The 22,526-nt window shown below is 47.2% G+C and overlaps 1 protein-coding gene across 1 annotated transcript in view; it reads left to right on the top strand.

The window, feature by feature from the left end:
* Positions 1-22,526, top strand: part of birc6 (baculoviral IAP repeat containing 6) — an 83,131-nt gene that overhangs the window by 42,161 nt on the left and 18,444 nt on the right. The window contains 29 exon segments of the mRNA XM_046855349.1: positions 2,556-2,689; positions 2,865-3,018; positions 3,408-3,524; positions 4,029-4,183; positions 4,349-4,472; positions 4,585-4,695; positions 5,460-5,590; positions 5,689-5,816; positions 6,362-6,915; positions 7,370-7,545; positions 7,910-8,006; positions 8,105-8,299; positions 8,489-8,689; positions 8,861-9,140; positions 9,227-9,483; positions 10,304-10,412; positions 10,515-10,739; positions 11,064-11,826; positions 11,999-12,142; positions 12,628-12,757; positions 13,157-13,288; positions 13,651-13,662; positions 13,665-13,811; positions 13,896-14,069; positions 14,300-14,496; positions 14,728-15,028; positions 15,761-15,978; positions 16,282-16,446; positions 16,598-16,763. Coding sequence (XP_046711305.1) covers positions 2,556-2,689; positions 2,865-3,018; positions 3,408-3,524; positions 4,029-4,183; positions 4,349-4,472; positions 4,585-4,695; positions 5,460-5,590; positions 5,689-5,816; positions 6,362-6,915; positions 7,370-7,545; positions 7,910-8,006; positions 8,105-8,299; positions 8,489-8,689; positions 8,861-9,140; positions 9,227-9,483; positions 10,304-10,412; positions 10,515-10,739; positions 11,064-11,826; positions 11,999-12,142; positions 12,628-12,757; positions 13,157-13,288; positions 13,651-13,662; positions 13,665-13,811; positions 13,896-14,069; positions 14,300-14,496; positions 14,728-15,028; positions 15,761-15,978; positions 16,282-16,446; positions 16,598-16,763 — 5,697 coding nt within the window.

The raw sequence follows: 22,526 nt of genomic DNA, 5'->3' as shown, positions 1-22,526 counted from the left end.
TGTTTTTATTTATTTTGTGTATTTTTAAATGGGGATTAATTCTTGATTTTGACCTTTACTTCCTGTGACCTTGAAATGTTTGTATATACAAATGATTTATAGTGAAATCTACAGGAAAATTTTTATAAAATATATAAATATTAACAATTATATGTAATATGTAGTTTAAATTTTATTTAAATAATTTAATTATAAGTATTGCCTTTACTTGTAGTTTAGAGCAGTGGTCCTGAACCCCCAGGCTGTGGGTCAGTTGGTACCGGGGGGCCGCACGGAAAGAACACATAACTTACATTATTTCTGTTTTATTTATGATCTGATTCTGAACCATGTTTTATTGTGGAAAATTCCTGGATTTTCTCCTCCACGTGTGTCTATGACTCACTCTTAATGCAGGTCATGATGCCGCGGTCACATGACTTACCTCCATCCACTACCTTCTTAAAGGAGCTCCGGTCACATGACTTACCTCCATCCGCTACCTTCTTAAAGGAGCTCCGGTCACATGACTTACCTCCATCCACTACCTTCTTAAAGGAGCTCCGGTCACATGACTTACCTCCATCCGCTACCTTCTTAAAGGAGCTCCGGTCACATGACTTACCTCCATCCGCTACCTTCTTAAAGGAGCTCCGGTCACATGACTTACCTCCATCCACTACCTTCTTAAAGGAGCTCCGGTCACATGACTTACCTCCATCCACTACCTTCTTAAAGGAGCTCCGGTCACATGACTTACCTCCATCCACTACCTTCTTAAAGGAGCTCCGGTCACATGACTTACCTCCATCCACTACCTTCTTAAAGGAGCTCCGGTCACATGACTTACCTCCATCCACTACCTTCTTAAAGGAGCTCCGGTCACATGACTTACCTCCATCCACTACCTTCTTAAAGGAGCTCCGGTCACATGACTTACCTCCATCCACTACCTTCTTAAAGGAGCTCCGGTCACATGACTTACCTCCATCCCTACCTTCTTAAAGGAGCTCCGGTCACATGACTTACCTCCATCCACTACCTTCTTAAAGGAGCTCCGGTCACATGACTTACCTCCATCCGCTACCTTCTTAAAGGAGCTCCGGTCACATGTCTTACCTCCATCCCCTACCTTCTTAAAGGAGCTCCGGTCACACGTCTTACCTCCATCCACTACCTTCTTAAAGGAGCTCCGGTCACATGACTTACCTCCATCCACTACCTTCTTAAAGGAGCTCCGGTCACATGACTTACCTCCATCCACTACCTTCTTAAAGGAGCTCCGGTCACATGACTTACCTCCATCCACTACCTTCTTAAAGGAGCTCCGGTCACATGACTTACCTCCATCCACTACCTTCTTAAAGGAGCTCCGGTCACATGACTTACCTCCATCCACTACCTTCTTAAAGGAGCTCCGGTCACATGACTTACCTCCATCCACTACCTTCTTAAAGGAGCTCCGGTCACATGACTTACCTCCATCCACTACCTTCTTAAAGGAGCTCCGGTCACATGACTTACCTCCATCCACTACCTTCTTAAAGGAGCTCCACTCACACGACTTACCTCCATCCACTACCTTCTTAAAGGAGCTCCGGTCACATGACTTACCTCCATCCACTACCTTCTTAAAGGAGCTCCGGTCACACGTCTTACCTCCATCCACTACCTTCTTAAAGGAGCTCCACTCACATGACTTACCTCCGGCCGCTAACACAATAAATTACTGCTAAATTCAAACCCCCAAGAGAGAAATATTAACAAACAACAACACAGTGATTCACGTTTATTGTTATATTTATAAAATACCATTTTTATGCTCGTATTATTTTATTTTGTTGTATTTATCCTTCACACATTAAAGACCGGTCTGAGGAAAATATTGTCCCACATTAAACCGGTCCGGAGCATTTACATTCAATTGAACACTGACAAAAATCTAAAATACGGTACAAGTATTGTATAATTATATTTTAATGATTTAGTATAGTAGTTTGTCAAAATCTGAATGAAAAGTGCTAAATTGTATTACATATAATAATCAATTATCTCTGAATAATTTACAACTATTGTGTTTTTATGACATGCAGTATGTAAATAAGAAACTATTAATTAAATGCTTGAGACAAAAATTAAATATGAGCTGTATAAAAGTTTAATTATAATACATGTACTCTAATTATGATGTAAAAAATGTAATAAAAAATATATACAATAGGACACAAATACCTAATTATATATTAATAATTGATATACCTAATAATTATTTATTTATAGAAAATATAATGTGAACTATAAACACTCAATATTAAGAAAGGTGTGATTGAATATTTATTGATTAGCATATGATAAATGATAAATGAGATATAAATGATAAAGCACTTTGTATGCATTTAACTGATTGTTTAATGGAATCCGGATGAGCCACGACTCCAACATGTGCCTCAGATACTCCTGTTTGCTTTCAGCTGCTGAAACTAAACCAGTTTTTATGTAAAGATGAATAACTTCCATATCACTCATTAGATTCCTTTAAGTGTGTATGATGTTCAATCTTTTCTCGTTACCTTCAGGTGCTCCTCCACTGTCGTCTTTGGAAAAAGATAAAGACATAGACTTTGACTTGCTGCAGGACCTGATGGATGTCGATATCGATCCTTTGGATATTGATTTGGAAAAAGATCCGTTAGCTGCTAAAGTCTTTAAGGTACACTACACGTAACTCCTCCCTCATCTAGTACCTGCTGAGTGTTCTGATCTCACTGAACTTTAGTAACCTTTACAACACACACACACACACCTGCTGGAACGCTCGTCTTTCTCAACCATTTTATTTGATTGTGTGTGTGTGTGTGTGTGTGTGTGTGTGTGTGTGTGTGTAGCCGATCAGCAGTACCTGGTATGATTATTGGGGTGCTGATTATGGGACGTACAGTTATAACCCCTACATCGGAGGAGCAGGAATCCCCGTGTCCAAACCCCCGGCTGCGGTGGAGAAACCGGGCTCTCAGAACCTCTCCGTCTCTGTCTCACAAGGTACCACACCCACTGAGAGGGGCAGAGTCTCATACCCTTCCTCTTCAGGGTCATAACACCTCTCTTCTTCCTCACCTGCACAGTACAAATGATCTTGAATAGATTTAATATAATTCATTTACAGAAGTATAAATAAAAACATCTGATCTACTGGAAGGATTTACTGGGAGAGGAAAGAAGTGTGTGTGTGTGTGTGTGTGTGTGTGTGTGAGAGGAACACATCAGGAGCCAGATGTGATGGTTAGGGGTGCACATACTTCTGATTACAGGACCTCTGGTGTCAATGATTATTACTGTTGGGCCATTAAGTCAGTGTCTCTCTCTCTCTCTCTCTCTCTCTCTCTCTCTCTCTCTCTCTTGTCTCTCTCTCTCTCTCTCTCTCCCCTCAGCTCTGGATGCTCGGTTGGAGGTGGGGTTGGAGCAGCAGGCGGAGCTCATGCTGAAGATGATGGCTACGCTCGAGGCTGACGCTATACTGCAGGCTCTTACCTCTAACTTACCCACAGGTTCTTACACACACACACACACACACACACACACACACACACACACACACATTTTATTTTATTTTATTTCTTAAAATAATTGTCACAATTTTATTTTGATTTTTTATTATATATCCGTAATCTTGCGATTCGTCATATTCACGTAGCAGCAGTTCAGAGATGAGAAATCCATCTACATGGAAAATATTGTTTAAAATTATTGCTCACTTTCATTATAATAAAAGTAACAAGTACAAAAATTACTAATAACTGTGTATATAAATAAATATTGATTTACCAACTCAAATATGTTAAAAACGATGCATTGTGATAATAAACACCATCTTGTATCTGATGCACACTTTTTAAATCGATGCTTCACATGGTTCAAGTCCATGTCAGTGCACTGATGGGATTCTGGATTTTATCGTCCCTATTGTTTTTATATCAACATGCACAAGATTCCCTTTGATGTGAATTTGTGTACTTTTGTTAAATTAATGATTACATGTCTGATCTCGTCAGGCTCTCAGGCCGCTAACGGGACTGATGATGCTCTGCTGCGGGGGCTGCAAGGTTCCCCCCCTGGTGGCAGTGTAATGCTTCAGCCTTCCTCCATCCCAATGCTGAGTGCTTGCTTTAACAAACTCTTTTCCATGCTCCAGGTCCACCATGTACAGGTACACACACACACACACACACACACACAATTGTACATTTGTTTTTGTGCCCTGCTGACACCTAGTGTTTTTATACAGAACTGCAGCTTTTTAGCAGGAGTGTGTTTTAATGTGTGTGTGTGTGTGTGTGTGTGTGTGTGTGTGTGTGTGTGTGTGTGTGTGTAGTTAGAGTCTCTGCTCCAGCTGTGGCTCACACTCAGTCTAAATTCTTCTTCCGGCTCGGAGGAAAGCGGCTCTGACATCTTCCTGTTTAACTCCAGCCGAGTTCCCACAATCCCCCTTAACCAAGGTCAGAAGTCACCTCACTGACGTTCAGCACTGTTACAGTTTATTCTTATATAATACCTGCCTAGTATGAAGAAAGAATTGATGCATTCTGAAGTGTGTGTGTTTCCTCACAGCTTCGATCAGTAGTTTTCTCTCCGTTCTGGCCTGGTATCCCAACACTTCTTTGCGTACCTGGTGTTTGGTGCTACACAGCCTCACGCTCATGACCAACATGCCGGCCAGCGGTGAGTTCACTTACATTATTTCATCATTTATTATTATATACTTAACACCAGGGGCCTCCAAACTTTTTTCTGTGAGGGCCACATTATAAATGCGCAGTGTCGCATGGACAAACAAACAGTATGTGGTGTCAGTGATTGGCCTCTAGAGGCCGCTCTTGTAGTGACAGCAGACTGAAAGCCAGAAAAACTATGGTATGGATTTTTGCAGAGAGCCAATAGTTCCAGTGATCAACTATCGGTGCCTCGACCCCAATTAATAACTACATTTATTAGTAAAAGCAACCCTTTTTTAAAATCAAAAACAGTTGATGAGTAAAACCTATATTTTTGGCATTGTTTAGAGGGTCGTTCCAAATGTGGGAGCTGTATTATAGGGACCCCTGGTTTAAAGAGTGTATTCTATTGGAGCATTTTATTTTTGTGTATTTATTTCCCCTTCCCCTATTCACTTTACCACATGGGGGAAAAACCATGGGGGTGCCAATACATTCAGACAGTTGTTCCCTGAACCCCACACTGTGCATTGGGGCAGTAGGTAATGTTTGTAAGTAACTATGTTTGTAATCCAGTGTACCAGTGTAGATTTATTCATTAATAGAGACTGAAAGCACTTCTGTAGGTTGCTCTGGACACAGACGTCTGCTACATGCTGTAAATGTACCGTGTACATCACTGTATTATAACCTGCACAGACTGCTGATAGTTTTGTTTGTGTGTGTGTGTGTGTGTGTGTGTGTGTGTGTGTGTGTGTGTGTGTGTTTCAGCCTCTAACAGTAGTATAGTAGTCCATGAGAGCACGGCTCAGCAGATGGTGTCGGACCCCATGCTGGTGCATGTGCTGGTGCGTTTCCTGTCAGGCAGTAACCCCCACGGGACAAGTCAGCACAGCTCTCAGGTATAGGTGCACACACACACACACACACACACACACACACACTCTCCCTCCTCTACTCCTGTTTGTTATAAAAGTGGACTTGCTGTTTGTCTGCACAGGTGGGTCCGACTGCGACACAAGCCATGCAGGAGTTTCTGACCCGGTTACAGGTCCACCTGTCCTCCACCTGCCCTCAGATGTTCAGCGAGTTCCTGCTCAAGCTAGTGCACATCCTCTCGACCGAGCGGTACACACTCCTTCTCTTTCTTTTCCATCGGGTTCCATGTCTGTTTTCAGCCTGACAGTTCTGATGCAGTTTCTTTATTTCATTATTTGAAGGATGGTACTGAACTACTGATCAAACACCTGAGTGTTTCTGCTTTACCGACCCACTGAGTTACTAAGTAAACACCTATGTGATAACGTACTGAGTAATCTGACTGAGCTGGGGTGGCCGTCTGACGTGAGGTCTCTGTCTGACCGGGGGGTGGCTGTCTGACCTGGACTTACTGTCTGACGTGAGGTTGTCGACTAACCTGGGGAACGTCTGACCTGGGGGGTGGCTGTCTGACCTGGGGGGTGGCTGTCTGCCCTAGGGTGGCTGTCTGCCCTAGGGTGGCTGTCTGCCCTGGGGTGGCTGTCTGATGTTTGGTAGCTGACTGACTCGAGTCGCGATCTGAAGTGGGGGTAGCTGATTGACCAGTCATCACCGCCTGACCAGGGATGGCTGGCTGACTTGTTACTTACCTTCTGATCTGATTATAAACTTTTTCTCGTACCATTCCTCCACAGCGGTCCGTTCCATTCAGGACAGGGCCCGTTGGACGCTCAAGTCAAGCTTTTGGAGTTCACGCTGGAGCAGAATTTTGAAGTTGTGTCGGTTACCACTATCACAGCTGTGATCGAGTCCATCACGTTCCTGGTCCATCACTACATCACCTGCTCAGAGAAGGTGGTGTCTCGGAGTGGCTCTGACGGCTCTGTGTGTGCCCGTGCCTGTTTTGGTGGCCTTTTCGCTAACATCATTCGCCCTGGAGATGCCAAGGCGGCGTGCGGAGAGACCACACGAGACCAGCTGATGTTCGACCTGCTTAAGCTCGTCAACGCTCTTGTTACCCTGCCGCTGTCCGGAGACAGGGAGTACAGCGGGCGCATGCCCTCCAACAGCGTCTCAGATGAGGAGAAAGTCTGTTGTGGTGGCATAGAGGGCGGAGCCTCGGGACACGTCTCCAATCAGGGCCCGGCAATAGGCGTGGCAGACCTGGTGCTGGCCAATCAGCAGATCATGAGTCAGATCCTTTCAGCTCTGGGGCAGTGCAACAGCAGCGCCATGGCCATGATCATCGGTCTGTACACTCATACCCCAATATGGGCCTGTCCCGATCCACACACACTACTCAGTATACAGGATACAATAACCATTACTGGTCTAACATGGGCCTGTCCCAATCCACACACTACTCAGTATACAGGATACTATCACCATTACTGGTCTAATATGGGCCTGTCCCAATCCACACACTACTCAGTATTCAGGATACTATCACCATTACTAGTCTAACATGGGCCTGTCCCAATCCACACACTACTCAGTATACAGGATACTATCACCATTACTAGTCTAACATGGGCCTGTCCCAATCCCCACACACACACTACTCAGTATACAGGATACCATTGCCATCACTTGTCAAATATGGCCATGTCCCAATCCACATGCTTTATTTAATAATTCTGTGTTTTTTATTCTGTGTTCTTATTTGTTAAATTTATACGTTTCTGTTCTTCTCTCACATCCAGGTGCTAGTGGACTTCATCTGACCAAGCATGAGAATTTCCATGGTGGTTTGGACGCCATTTCTGTAGGTGACGGTCTGTTCACCATCCTCACCACGCTGAGTAAGAGAGCCACTTCAGTGCAGGTCATGCTGCAGCCCATCCTCACCTACATGGCCTGTGGATACATGGGCAGACAGGTGAGCTCTCAGACACTGATCACACCTGTCTGATCCGTATATGCTCACACCTGTCTGATCACACCTGTCTGGTCCACACATGCTCACACCTGTCTGATCTACACCTGCTCACACCTGTCTGATCACACCTGTCTGATCCACACCTGCTCACACCTGTCTGATCTACGTCTGATCTACACCTGCTCACACCTAGAGCATCGTGGACGTCCTAAACCACCTATATAGTGCACATAAACACTGACCACTGAGGGTGTGTCCTAAATCACATGCCATATTGCTGTGTGTGTGTGTGTGTGTGTGTGTGTGTGTGTGTGTGTGTGTAACCTGGTGTGTATATAATGTGCAGTGTGTGGTTTGTGTGCAGGGTTCCCTTTCCACCTGTCAGCTCTCTGAGCCGCTACTGTGGTTCATCCTCCGAGTTCTGGACACCAGTGAGGCACTTAAAGCCTTCCATGATATGGGTACACACACACACAGATGTTCATTATAATCATTACTGTAGTATATTAAACAGAACATGACTGATTTGAGACTCTTTCTCTCACGTGTGTGTGTTCAGGTGGAGTACAGCTAATATGTAATAACATGGTGACGAGTACCCGGGCCATTGTGAACACGGCACGCAGCATGGTCTCCACCATCATGAAGTTTTTGGACTCTGGGCCAGGGAAGGCAGCAGACGGCAGCCTGAAGGCCCGAGTCCTCGCCTCTGAGCCTGAGAACGCAGAGGGACTGCACAACTTCGCCCCTCTCGGTAACAAAACCTACTGTGTGTGTGTGTGTGTGTGTGTGTGTGTGTAAGTGTAAGTGCTGATTACAAAGGAATGTTTAGAAATACAGAGAAAATGAAAAGGTAATAGGGGGTGCCATTACTTTTGGTTGAACTTTTTGTTGGTCATGATGGTGGTGTGTATAAGTACTGTGTGTGTTTGTTCCTCATCAGGCACCATAACATCAAGCAGTCCCACGGCGCAGCCTGCCGAGGTCCTGCTGCAGGCCACGCCTCCTCACCGCCGCGCTCGATCTGCTGCCTGGTCCTACATCTTCCTCCCAGAGGAGGCGTGGTGCGACCTGACCATCCACCTCCCCGCTGCCGTACTGCTCAAAGAGCTCCACATCCAACCACACCTCGCCTCGCTTGCCAGTGAGAGAGAGACATACACACACACACACACACACACACACACACACACACACACACACACTACCGTCAATGAATGAATTAATCAACACGATCTGACCAATCAGAGAGCAGAATTCAGCGATGTGTTTGAAATAAACCCTGATTGATTGTCGATGTTTGCTCTGTGTCCAGCCTGTCCATCCTCTGTGTCGGTGGAGATCAGTGCAGATGGAGTGAACATGCTCCCCCTGTCCACGCCCCTGATCACCAGCGGCCTCACCTACATTAAGATCCAGCTGGTGCGTGCCGAGGTGGCCTCAGCCGTGTGTGTGCGTCTGCACCGCCCCCGTGACGCCAGCACGCTTGGCCTGTCTCAGATCAAACTGCTCGGCCTCACCGCCTTTGGCAGCACCTCCTCAGCCACCGTCAACAACCCCTTCCTGCCTTCTGAGGACCAGGTCTCCAAAACCAGGTACCTGTCCCTCGTACCTGTCCTTATAATTCCTCCACCCGATAGCTTTCAGTGTGTGTAACGATACGTCTCTTTTCCGGCCTCAGTATCGGCTGGCTGCGTCTGCTGCACCACTGCGTGACTCACGTGTCTGATCTGGAGACCATGATGGCGAGCGCAGCTGCGCAGACGGCAAACCTGCTGCAGACGTGCGCGGCATTGCTCATGTCCCCGTACTGCGGGATGCACTCGCCTAACATCGAGGCCGTCCTGGTGAAAATCGGCCTGCAGTCCACACGCATCGGCCTCAAGCTCATCCATATCCTTCTGCGGAACTGCGCCGCCTCCGGCACCGACCTCGCCAGTGAGAACCCGTTATTTACTGCGCCGCTACCACACCGCGCTGCTACACCTCACCGCGCCGCTACACACAGCACTGCTACGCACCGCTACACCTCAGCGCGCCGCTACACACAGCACTGCTAAGCACCGCTACACCTCACCGCACTGCTACTCACCGCTACACCTCACCGCACTGCTACACCTCACCGCACCGCTACACACAGCACTGCTACGCCCCCGCTACACCTCACCGCACTGCTACGCGCCGCTTCACCGCACTGCTACGCGCCGCTACACCTCAACGCGCCGCTACACACAGCACTGCTACGCACCGCTACACACAGCACTGCTACTCACCGCTACACCTCACCGCACCACTACACACTACACACAGCGCCGCTACACCGCACCGCACCGCTACTGATTTTCTTTATTTAATAGAATGGCCACTAGAGGGGGTGCAGCACAGATCTCTATATTGTGGGTTTCTGTGTTAGTGGCAATTAATTTATTTTGAATGAGTCTTTAATGTGACTCAAAAGAATGAGTCTTCTCAAAGAGTGATTCATTCCTTTTCTACATGAATCTCTGTAGATTATCTACAGGAAACAAAATTGAGTCGTTTACCTCTCGACTCTTCTGGTTATTAAAAAATAAAGTTTTATTTATTTTTTGATAAATTGATTCGTTGACTTTCATGAACAAGAGTCACTAAAATGATCCAATCTTTCAATCACTAATTCTGTGTGCGTAGGATATATTGGGTATTTATACATTTATAAGCCGAACTGAACTGTGTGTGTGTGTGTGTGTGTGTGTGTGTGTGTGTGTGTGTGTGGTAGATCTGAACAGTCCTCTGTTGTTTGGAAGGCTGAACGGGCTCTCCTCAGACTCCACCATAGACATCCTGTACCAGCTCGGTACCACGCAGGACCCGGGAACCAAGGACAGGTCAGAACCGTACACACACACACACACACACCGAGTCTGTAAAACTGAGTTAGGAGTGCTCATGTTTCCTTTGTGTGTGTGTGTGTGTGTGTGTGTGTGTAGGATCCAGGCTCTTTTGCAGTGGGTGTACGACTCGTCTCGGGTAGCAGCGCTGAAACAGAACTGCCCCACGGGCATCATGGGTCCGGCCGCGTCCCAATCCCGCGAGTACGGCCTCCTCATGCCCTCACCCTCACACCTACACTGCGTGGCTGCCATCTTATGGCACAGTTATGAGCTTCCTGTGGACTATGATCTTCCTGCGCTGCTCAGCCGAGAGCTGTTTAAGTGAGTGTACACGTACACACACACACACACACTCGACAGATAGATTTGTTATTGCACAGGATACAACCAAATTAACTTCCAGTCCTTATGGCGCATAAAAGAAAATAAATACACATTAGTGATGGACTTCAGTGTGCAACACCTCCATATTGAAGTCTTTATGCAGCTTGTGGTTGGGAATAAATAAAGAGAAGGTAGAAGTCTGAAGTGTGTGTAGTGTAGGTCCAAGCCTTCTCTCGTGTATCATTCATGGTGTTTCTTGGGGTTCAGAGTAGAACATTTCTGTGTGTTGTATGTACTTAGTGTTGGCTGCGCCCCCTGCAGGTTGCTGTTTAACTGGTCGATGGCGTTGCCGTGCAACATGGTGCTGAAGAAGGCGGTGGACAGTCTGCTGTGCTCCATGTGCCACATCCACCCCTGCTACTTCTCCCTGCTCATGTCCTGGATGGGGCTGACCTCTCCAGCCATGACGGATGATGGGAAGAAGCAGCACGAGCTCAACAGCACCACCTCTCTGACCGACGACTCCAAACTCCTCCCTCCCGTCTCTGTGTCGCTCAACGAGTGCCAGCTAGCCACGTTAGCCTCGGCGTCTCAGTCCCCCGGTGCTATCCAGCAGCTTCTTGACTCTGGGCTTCCCGCCATGCTCGTGCGCAGCCTGGCAAACTTCTGCTGCCAGCTCCTGGCCCATGCCGACCTCCCCATGCCCGCGTGGCACTCGGAGCGCCGCCATCACAACCACACCTCCTCGGCTCCCTCTCTCTCGCCGGATCTGGCGGCTCCGGTGCTGAGGTTCCTCACCGAGGTTGGGAACAGCCACGCAATGAAGGACTGGCTGGGAGGACCTGACGTCAATCCGCTCTGGACTTCGCTGCTCTTCCTGCTGTGCCATTCCAGTTCCAGCGGCACCACCAACGGAGCCAACGCCCACCACGCTGCGGGGGCCAGATCCTATTCGCTGGCGTCTCATGGGGGGCGGGGCAGTAGTCTAAGCACGCAGCAGAGGACCGCTATTGAGAACGCAACGGTGGCTTTTTTTCTGCAGTGTATCTCCTGCCATCCCAGCAATCAGAGACTCATGGCTCAGGTGTGTGTGTGTCTGTCTGTCTGCCCCAGAAGCTTCTGTCTGCTTCACTGCCCAGTGCCCTCTGCTGGTGAATCCCCCCATTCTACACCATCACAGTCTTGATGCATAAAGTCTTGTGTTTTGTGTTTGTGGTGTAAAACGCTGTAACTGAGGTTCCTGTGGGTTCCTGCAGGTTCTCTGTGAGCTGTTCCAGTCGGCTCCTCAGAGAGGAAACGTTCCCGTGTCGGGGAACATCTCTGGGTTCATACGCAGACTGTTCCTACAGCTTATGCTAGAGGATGAGAAGGTCACAGTTTTCCTCCAGTCTCCCTGTCCGGTAAGAACACGCACTGACGCGCACGCATACACACACGCACACGTGAGAGGACAGAGATTAAAGAGAGAGAGAGAGAGATAGATTGATAGATGTCCAATCAGAGACGATCTGTAAGAAAGCATGTGGACGAATTGTTGGATGAACAGACAGAAAGACAGGTTAAGAGAGAGTAACACTGGAGGGGACACAATGTTTAAGAGGGATGCATGCTGGACATTGTAGGACACAGAACAAAGGGGACATGGGGTATGGGACATGTTAAAGTGGGATGCATGCTGGACGTTGTAGGACATGGGGTATGGGACATTGTGTTTTGGACGCATGGGCTGTAGGGGACATTCTGGAGGGGACACAGTATCTTTGCAGGACACAGTGAGCAGGGTGTAGGGTTGGAGTCAGTGTGTGTGTGTGTGTGTGTTTGTGTGTGTGTTCTGTAGTAAATTATGGTGCACAGTGTAGATGTTTCTCCTGTTATCTTTCTGCAGCTGTATAAAGGGAGGATCAACGCCACCAGTCACGTGATCCAGCACCCCATGTACGGAGCCGGACACAAGTTCCGCAAACTCCATCTGCCCATTTCCACCACTCTGGCTGAAGTTCTGGACCGCGTCTCTGGTACACACACACACACACACACCTGCACCTGATGTTCAGCTCCTGCACTGGCTGATTCTCTCTTACTGTGTGTACTGGAGCATTGGGTTCTTCCAGGGTTCTTAGCTTCCACCTTGGCACCGTTCTGATTTCTGAACACTGGTTCTTCTGTATTTGGGTTCTTTGTGACGAGTAGATGATTTTTAGGTTCCTGAAAGGGTTCTTTATGAACCCTGTAACTGTAATGTTCCAAGATGATATCCCAAAGAAACCTGAACCCTTCATTAAAGCTTTATTTATTTCAATCATTTTTTGGAAGCTTGGAACCCAAAGAACCTTCTAAAGAACCCATTTCCACCCCTAAGCGAAAATCTGATCCTGTGCTAGATAGGTTCCCTCATTTTATTTGTTCTCTCTCAGACACTCCGAGCATCACGGCCAAGCTGCTGAACGAGCAGAAAGAGGACAAAGAGAAGAAGAACCATGAGGAGAAGGAGAAGATGAAATCAGACAATGGGTTCCAGGATAACTACAGCGTCGTGGTGGCTTCAGGTACTACAGGAGAACCATGCTAAGAGAAGCTTCTTTGGTTGGCTTTCAGAGGGGAACCTTCAAAGTTTTTAATGGTTACAGTTAAGCTAAACACTTAGTGTTACAAAGAACCCTTGAAGAACTCAGTAAAAACTAAACCTTTAAAGAATGTAGAACGTGTCTGGGTGAAACTGAAGAACCCATGAGGAACCAATTTTAAAAGTGTACCAAAAAGCTTCACAGGGTAGTTAAATGTTCTTCACTTCCTAACTGTGTGTGTGTGTGTGTGTGTGTGTGTGTGTGTGTGTGTGTGTGTGTGTGTGTGTGTGTGTGTGTGTGTGTGTGTGTGTGTGTGTGTGTGTGTGTGTGTGTGTGTGTGACAGGTCTGAAGTCCCAGTCAAGCGTGCCCTGTCCACACCTCCTCGTCCTCCATCTCGGAGAGGACGCGTACTCAGTGATAAACTGGCCTCATCTTCAGGAGTTGAAGCGTCAAGTAAAACCATCAGCGTTCCCGTGTTCCACCTCTACCATAAACTACTGCCAGGTACACACACACACACACACACACACACACACACAGCCCTGCTTTACAGGTGTTTATAACACCACTCCTCTCTGCGTGTCTCAGGTCAGCCGTTGCCGGGGGAGATGACCTTGGCCCAGCTCTTGACCTTGCTGTATGAACGCAAACTTCCTCAAGGCTACCGCTCCATCGACCTCACCGTCAAACTGGGGTCAAAGGTCATCTCAGACTCGGGGCTCTCTAAAACTGACTCTTTCAAGCGGCTTCGCACAGAGAAAGGTCTGGTCTGATCTGTCTGTGTCCATCTCCATCTGTCTGATCTGTCTGGTCTGATCTGTCTGTGTCCATCTCCATCTGTCTGATCTGTCTGGTCTGATCCGTCTGTGTCCATCTCCATCTGTCTGATCTGTCTCTTCATTGTTGTCTGATCTATTTGTCTCTTTCGCGCTCTGTTGATCTTTTCCTTTTTGACTGTGTGTGTGTGTGTGTGTGTGTGTGTGTGTGTGCAGAGCACTGTGAGATGCTCAGCAGTTGTGTGGAGGATGAAATGATGACTCAGGTGGATGAGTGTCTAGACGCAGCGATAGATGAGTCTCTGTTAGAGACGAGTCCCATTCAGTCTCCACTGCAGGTGTTTGCAGGTATGGGAGGTCTCGCTCTGATTGCTGAAAGACTGCCCATGCTTTACCCTGACGTTATACAACAGGTCAGTGTCTCTCACACGTGCACACACACACACACACACACACACACACACACGCTGTGCGCGGTTTTAGTGGAGAGTTGGATTGTTCTGAAGTCTACTGCTATGATCAGCCTGTAGACGCTCCACCTGTGTCTCATATCGCCTACGTATACACTGCACTTAAATCTGATCGGTTCCCCTCACATCTTGACTTGTGTGTGTGTGTGTGTGTGTGTGTGTGTGTGTATACAGGTCAGCACTCCTGTGGTAGCCTCGTCCTCTCAGGAGAAACCTAAGGACAGTGAGCAGTTTGAGTGGGTGACCATCGAGCAGTCAGGTGAACTGGTGTACGAGGCACCTGAGAGCGTGGCCACAGAGCCTCAGCCAATCAAATCGTCCGTCCAGACCACCTCCCCTATCCCCGCCCACTCCCTGGCTGCCTTCGGTCTGTTCCTGCGTCTGCCGGGGTATGCCGAGGTCCTGCTGAAGGAGAGGAAACACGCCCAGTGCCTGCTCAGGCTGGTGTTGGGGGTAACTGATGACGGGGAGGGCAGTGAGTACACTTACACACACACACACACACACACACACACACACTCACTCACTCACTAACACACAACCACAAGTACGTCCAATTCACAACACTTCTGTGTGCTTCAGCGCCCCCTGCTGGGGCCAATTAGTATTTATCTCGTTAGTGCTCTTCTGTCCCTCGTATTAGAGGTTCTATTAAATCCTTTATACATCCTATCTGTTTATTTATTCTGGAATAATGAAGGTGTTTTAGTAGTGATTAAAAATATCCTGGGAACAAATCGAGAAAAGAAAACGAGGTTTGGAGTCGTGCGTCCATGTGATCATAATCAGATCACTCCGATTCTCCAGCAACCCAATTTCATCCGATCTCAGAGCACTGATGGGATTCGAGCCGAAATAACGAGGAGAAAAAGGATCATCTGTGGTCTCACACACACACACACACACACACACACACACACACACACACAGCCTAATAACTGATGGTGTGATTAGTGAGTGGACTCTTGCTGTATGTCGCGTGCGCACACGCACGCACGCGCACACACACACACACGCACGCACAGCCATAATGATTGTGCAGTAGCACAGACATGGAGAATGTGTTTGAGAGATTGACGTGTGTGTGTGTGTGTGTGTGACATCTTCAGAATCTAGATCAGAATGATTATTTTTCTTTGATCCCAGCATGTGATTGACAGCTGAGAGCTTCATTATTTACTTTCTTTCTTTTCTTCCTCCCTCTCAGGTCACATCCTGCAGTCTCCATCGGCGAATGTTCTCCCCACTCTGCCTTTCTTGGTTCTGCGATCTCTCTTCAGTTCCACTCCTCTCACCACAGATGATGGAGTGCTGCTGCGGCGCATGGCTCTGGAGATCGGAGCTGTTCATCTCATCCTCGCCTGTTTATCTGCTCTAAGTCACCACGCTCCCCGCATTCCCTCCTCCAGCTCCAACCACTCTGAGGTTAGCCTCCACATCACCTCCACCCAGAACATCACAATCACCTCCACCCACCCAGAGCATCACCATCACCTCCACCCTGAACATCACCTCCACCCTGAACATCACCTCCACCCTGAACATCACCTCCACCCACCCAGAACATCACCATCACTTCCACCCTGAACATCACCTCCACCCACCCAGAACATCACCATCCCTTCGACCCCGAACATCACCTCCACCCACCCTGAACATCATCACTTACACCCACACAGAACTGCCCCTCACGTGTGTGTGTGTGTGTGTGTGTGCGTGTGTGTGTAGTCACATGTCTCCAGTGGACACGGTGTGGTGAGTGCTGATGATCAGCAGCTGTACTGGGCGAAGGGAACCGGGTTTGGTACCGGATCTACAGCGTCAGGCTGGGATGTGGAACAGGCGCTCAACAAACAGAGACTGGAGGAGGAGCATGTCACCTGTCTGCTGCAGGTAAGGTACACACACACACACACACACACACACACACACTCCAAACCTGTGTGTTAAATCATGTACAAGCTTTTTACATAGAGAGCAGTGTTTTTCAGTGTGTGTGTGTGTGTGTGTGTGTGTGTGTGTGTGTGTGTGTGTGTGTGTGCAGGTGTTAGCGAGCTACATTAACCCTGCAGGGTGTGTGTGTTCGGGTGATGTGGGGATGGTGGATGGTGGGAGTCACAACAGTGCTGCTCTGCCCTCCGTCCTGCAGGAGCTCCTCAGCCAGTCATGTCTGATCCCAGCCATGTCCTCCTACCTGCGCAACGACTCCGGTACCTCCTCTCTCTCTCTCTCTCTCTCTCTCTCTCTTATACTCTCTCTCTCACACTCTCTCTTATACTCTCTCTCTCTCTCTCTCACATGTTCTCTATTACAGTCACACAAGCTCAGACTCTCATATTCTCTCTCACTCACACACACATTTTATTTCCCTCTATTGGTATTATGTGAAATGTATTTGTGCCAGCAGGGGGAGCTCTTGTGCTTCTTTTCTTTATTTCTTTGTCCATTGTATTGTATGATTGTGATTAGATGTAAAAGTGGAGACTGGATTGAGATTAGACATTCAGGAGTGTGTGTGTGTGTGTGGTAACACACTGCGTCTGTAAATAGATGGTAATACGTCTCTCAGTTGAGGAATTTATAATGTAAAGAATGTCTTTGAGCTGTTGTGAACACTGTGTTAATCCACCAATAGGGGGCGACGAGCAGGCTGTAAGTGTTGACGCTGCCTCCTACTAAGTGATTGACAGGTGATCAGTGATGTGTGTGTTTGTAAATCCCACACAGATTGGCGAGGCCTCATCACATCTTCACACACCTTAATTGTTCCTTAATTGTTGTAGGGGGCGTGGCCAAATTCGATCAGCGCTAGGTCACGTGACTGTAGCCTGTCTGTAGTGTGTATCCGTACCACTTTCCTATCAGGGGATTTACCCTGTAAGTACCAGAGGTTCAGGGTCAAGTCTCACACTGGAACACTAAAAGGGAAGTGGGAGGAGCTTGTATATTTTTATGGGGTTTTTTTTCCAGAGGAAAAGAACTGATGTTTTGGGATGTTTTGATTAGGTATAAAGTTTAGGATGAAATGATGACCCATGTAATGTAAACATCTCAATAACGCCACTGTTTAATCAATACTATTTTATTACATCAAAAGATTAGCATGAATATTTATATATGAATAAATATGTAATTAATATTTAAATGAGAGGTGAATCGCTCCTCTGTATACCTCTTTCCTCTCGTTTACTCGTATTATATATAAACAATCGTTCCTCTGTTTTTGGTTCGTCTCATCGCTTCTCCGATGTTTTTCTCTTCATCCTGAAAGCTGAGCGCTGTGGAGCATCACCACTGCCTCATATCACTCCTCCTCCTCCTCCTCCTCCTCCTCCATCTGCTGCTTCACCTGACTGTCATTACCACTACCATGGGGCATGTTCAGTCCTGCATGTACACACACACGCACACACAGACAAACACACACGCACACACCAACACGCGCGCACACACACACACTTCATACTCAGACCCAGAGATCCACACACTGGTCTAAACAGATGCTCCATTTTATTGATCAGATTCTCCAGTAGCACATAAAAAAACCTCACGTGTAGGAAAGCGCGCAGGAGAACTCCAGAGAGAGAGAGAGAGAGTGCATATCACTCTATCTTTTCATTCCCTCCTCTCTCTCTCTCTCTCTCTTCATTCTGGCAGCTGGAGAGCGGGCAGAGAGAAAACGAGTTAAATATCACATTCTCAGGAACGTTCCTCTCTCGCTCTCTGAGAGCTCTTCATCCTCTTTTATCTCCCTCTCCTGATTCAATCGCTCCGCTTCACTTTTTTCAACAGAAAAATATCCCTCTTCTGTTCTTTTCTTTCTCTCTGTTCTTTGTTGAGACGCTAACGCCGGAATTCAGATACATTTTTTTTTTAGCTTTTTGCGATACACGGGCGATGCCCAGCATCACTGTTACCATGGTAACACATAGTTCTCTCAATGAAAGTCTGGTAATCGTCCGGAATGAACTGCAGCTTAGCTCGCTTAAGCCCCGCCCCCTCATCTATTCATCTATCTATTCCCAAGTTTTAAAAACATCATTTTAGCCACACCTCTTATTTGGGCTGATGTTTTCTCGACCAATAGGATGGCAGTATGGAAATTAGGTTTTGAAAAGTGTCATTGGTGTTCCATAAAATAGATAAACCTCTTGTCCAATCAGAAAACAGGATCGTGAACCAGCCAATGAAAAGATTCATGTAGAAATTGTCTTTTTTCCTCATCTTTCCATCATGTGGGTTCTAAAAGTTTCTACACTGAGCTTACACTCTCCAATTCCTCAGCGTTACCGTGGAAACGAAAACGTTCTCATCTGATAAGATGGAGAGCAAGCATTTTTTCCTCACGCTTGATAGTTTTAGCAAAAAAATCCACGTTTCGTTGTGAGCATGTGACCTCCGTGACCAATCAGACGCAGGAGCCGTCCTATGAGAGAGTGGGGACAAGATCTGATTACACTCCGCCCCTTTTTTGTACAGGAAGCTCTGCCTACTCATTTCCAGTCCAGTTAAAGTCCATATGTTTGTCCCTTTTTTTTTTTTTTTTTTTGCATGTCAAAGTGGGCTGTAGAGTAAGCCCCGCCCTCTTCGCACGTATCCGTCCCTCTGTCATCTCCCCGAATCCCCGCCCACCTCCTCCATGTCCTCTTGCAGGATTACCGACGCCCGCATTTCCGGTCCCCGCCCCTTGTTGTGTGGCTCCTCCCCTTTTCCTCAGAGCGTTGTGTAGATGTAAACGAAGACGATGACGAAGAGGTTGAGGAACGTCCCGATGATGCCCAGCAGGGCCAGGATGGACTCCTCCCTCTCCTCCTTAGCTTCCTCAATGCTGATGGTCGTAGTGCCCATCCTGAAAGCTGCTTATCTACGATGGAGAGAAAGAACGAGGGATGAGAGTGAGAGAGAGAGAGAGAGAGAGAATGAGGGGAGATGATTTGAGAGCGTGCACGCAGGAGGACAATGGAGAGGCTTTTGTTATTTGGCTTTCTGAAGGCAATATCTCACTGCTTCTCTCCTCCCTCTCTCCATCTGTCTTTCTCTCTATTCTTCTTTCCCTTGTTCATTTATTTTCTCTTTCTCGATCTTCTCACCTTTCCCTCGTTCATCTTTGTCATGTTTTCCAGTAGCGTGTGAAAGTTAGTGTTGCGAAACGGCGCGACGGATCGACTAGCGAGAGCGAAGAGGTGTCATCACACACACACACACACACACACACACACACACACACACTAATCGCTCAGCTGTGGAGGAATGGGGAAACAATAGAAGGGAGGCTTCAGTGATGGGGTCCCCCTCTGAACACACACACACACTCGTGGAATTCTTTGACTTCGGGATAAATTACTCGCTTCTTTTCTTCACTTCTTTCATCCCTCTATCCATCTTTCGCTTTTTCTTTGAACATCTTTGTGATGGATGTGAATGGAAATTAACATGCGATGGATGGATGGATGGATGGATGGATGGAAAATATTATAGAGTCCTACCCTTGGGCGTGTGAGACGAGCCGGAGAAGGCAACATGCTCCACATGCTCCGAGCATCAGAACCCGAGAAACAGAAACGACACACGGATGGTGAGAGAGAGAGAGAGAGAGAGAGAGAGAAATAGTGTCTACAGCTGCATCTTCCTCTTTGTGTGTTACGCAGCACAGACAGCACTCTCAGTCCCCAGCGTCCCTCCCCTCTCTCTATTCTCTCTCTCCTTCTCTTCCCTTTCCCTCCTTCCCTCACTCGTTTTTCCTTCCCCTCGCTCCGTGTCAGTATTCCGCTCTCGTTGCAGCGTTTGTTTTGTGTGAGTCGAACCTCAATTCCTTCTTCAGCAACACACACCTCCAAAAACTCCTCCTCCCTTTTTCTTTCCCCTCTCCTCTCTCTCTCTCTCCTTCCTTTCTCTCTCTCTCCTTCCTTTCTCTCTCCCCTCTCTCTCTCTCTCTCTCTCTTCCCCTCTCCTTCCTCTCTCTCTCTCTCTCTCTCTCTCTCTCTCTCTCTCTCTCTCTCTTCCCCTCTCCTTCCTCTCTCTCTCTCTTCTCTCTCTCTCTCTCTCTCTCTCTCTCTCTCTCTCTCTCTCTCTCTCTCTCTCTCTCTCTCTCTCTCTCTCTCTCTCTCTCTCTCTCTCTCTCTCTCTCTCTCTCTCTCTCCTTTCTCTCTCTCCTGTCTCTCCCCCTCTCTCTCTCTCTCTCTATCTATCCTCGCTCCTTCTGTCTCAGACTAACCTCTTAGCAGCTCGAAATGAGACACACACACACACACACACACACACACACAGCGGACTAATGAAAAGGAAAGGTACATTTATTTGCTTCCATATTTTCATTCTCACTTTTCTCCGTTTTCTCCATCCATCTCAATTACTTCTGTTCTTTTTCCTTTCTCGCTCTCTCTATCCCCTGTTCTCTCATCCACCTCTTTTGCTTTATTTTTTTTGTTCTTTCTTTTCCTTTCTCTCTCATAACTATTTGATTTTTCTTTACTTTCTTTTGTCTGTTCTTTTCTTCCACTCATTTATTTTTTATTTATGTTCACTTTATTTTCTGTGTTCTGTGTCTGTGCCTTTTGTTCCGTTTCATTACTTTTCTTTTTCTCCTCATCCTCTTTCATTCTTACTCCACCTCTCACCTTCTCTTCATTCTCTCTCTCTCTCTCTCTCTCTCTCTCTCTCTCTCTCTCTCTCTCTCTCTCTTTCTTTTCTATTATCACTTGTTCAGTTTCTTCTCCATCCAGGACCAGTTTTTTTACATTTTTTCTCCTTCCAAGCTCCGCCCACTTTTTCTAAAGGAGGTGTGTTGGGGGGGAATCTCCCTGCTGTCAGTGTTGATGACTGAGGGACAGAGGGAGATGATCAGATTCCTTATGTAAAAGAGGGAGAGAGAGAGAGAGGAGTAGGACTATGAGAAATTATTAGCCCCACCCCTATTCCACACTGCGCGCACACACACACACGCACGTATGTGTATGAGTATTACCGCACACTAAACACTCCCTCTGTACCATCACACTCCATTTATTCAGTTTTACTTCATAAAGCTGTTCCACATCACAAGCACAACGTCCTTTCCGTGTGTGTGTGTGTGTGTGTGTGTGTGTGTGTGTGTGTGTGTGTGTGTGTGTGTGAGAGAGAGATGGTCATTCCCTTCTGTAATTTTCCCCTCTGTTCCCTGGGTAATTGTTTACAGTACAGGAGGACCCGTGTGTGTGTGTGTGAAGGTGGGACGTCTTCGTGTCCTCGTTCATGCCCATGGAGGTTTTGGGATCAGATTAGTCCTGGGTTCAGTTGAGATGGACAGGATAAGTAATAAGTTTATTAGAGGGACAGCGCAGCGCATGTAGGACGTTTTGGAGACGAGACAAGGTGAGGGAGGTGAGATTGAGATGGTTTGGACAGAGGAGGGACATGGGGTATATCAGTAGGAGAATGCTGAGGATGGAGACACCAGGAAGGAGGAAAAGAAGAAGGCCAAGGAGGAGGTTTATGGATGTGGTGAGTGAAGACATGCAGGTAGTTGGTGTGAAAGAGGCAGGTGTGTGTGTGTGTGTGTGGTACATTAGGCTGCAGTTCTGCTCAGAGTTCCTCTTGTTAGCAGGTGATGTGATGAATGACTCTGTGGTTGTTGTTCTGAGTGTGTGATAAACACTGATGCAGGTCTGCAGGTGAGACACAGCCGATATTTCTCTGCTACGGTGTAAATGACAATGTTTTCAGTGATGCTGGGGTGTGTGTGTGTGTGTGTGTGTGTGTGTGTGTGTGTGTGTGTGTGTGTGTGTGTGAGAGAGAACCTGAGTTTGATGGTGTGTATGGATTAAACCCCTCCTCATACACCCACTGTGTATAAAAGTGTGTATAATAAATAACGTGTGTGTCCCATTGTTAACCTTCCAAACACCATCAATTATTTATTGTTCTAGTGATCTGCAGTGTTCTCAACCCTGGGGATGGATTATATACACACACACACACACACACACACACACACA

This window comes from Silurus meridionalis, chromosome 8 (assembly GCF_014805685.1).
Source record: "Silurus meridionalis isolate SWU-2019-XX chromosome 8, ASM1480568v1, whole genome shotgun sequence".
NCBI classification, from domain to species: Eukaryota; Metazoa; Chordata; class Actinopteri; order Siluriformes; family Siluridae; genus Silurus; species Silurus meridionalis.
Note: the sequence above shows the minus strand (reverse complement) of the source record. Positions and strands in the feature narration are given on the sequence as shown.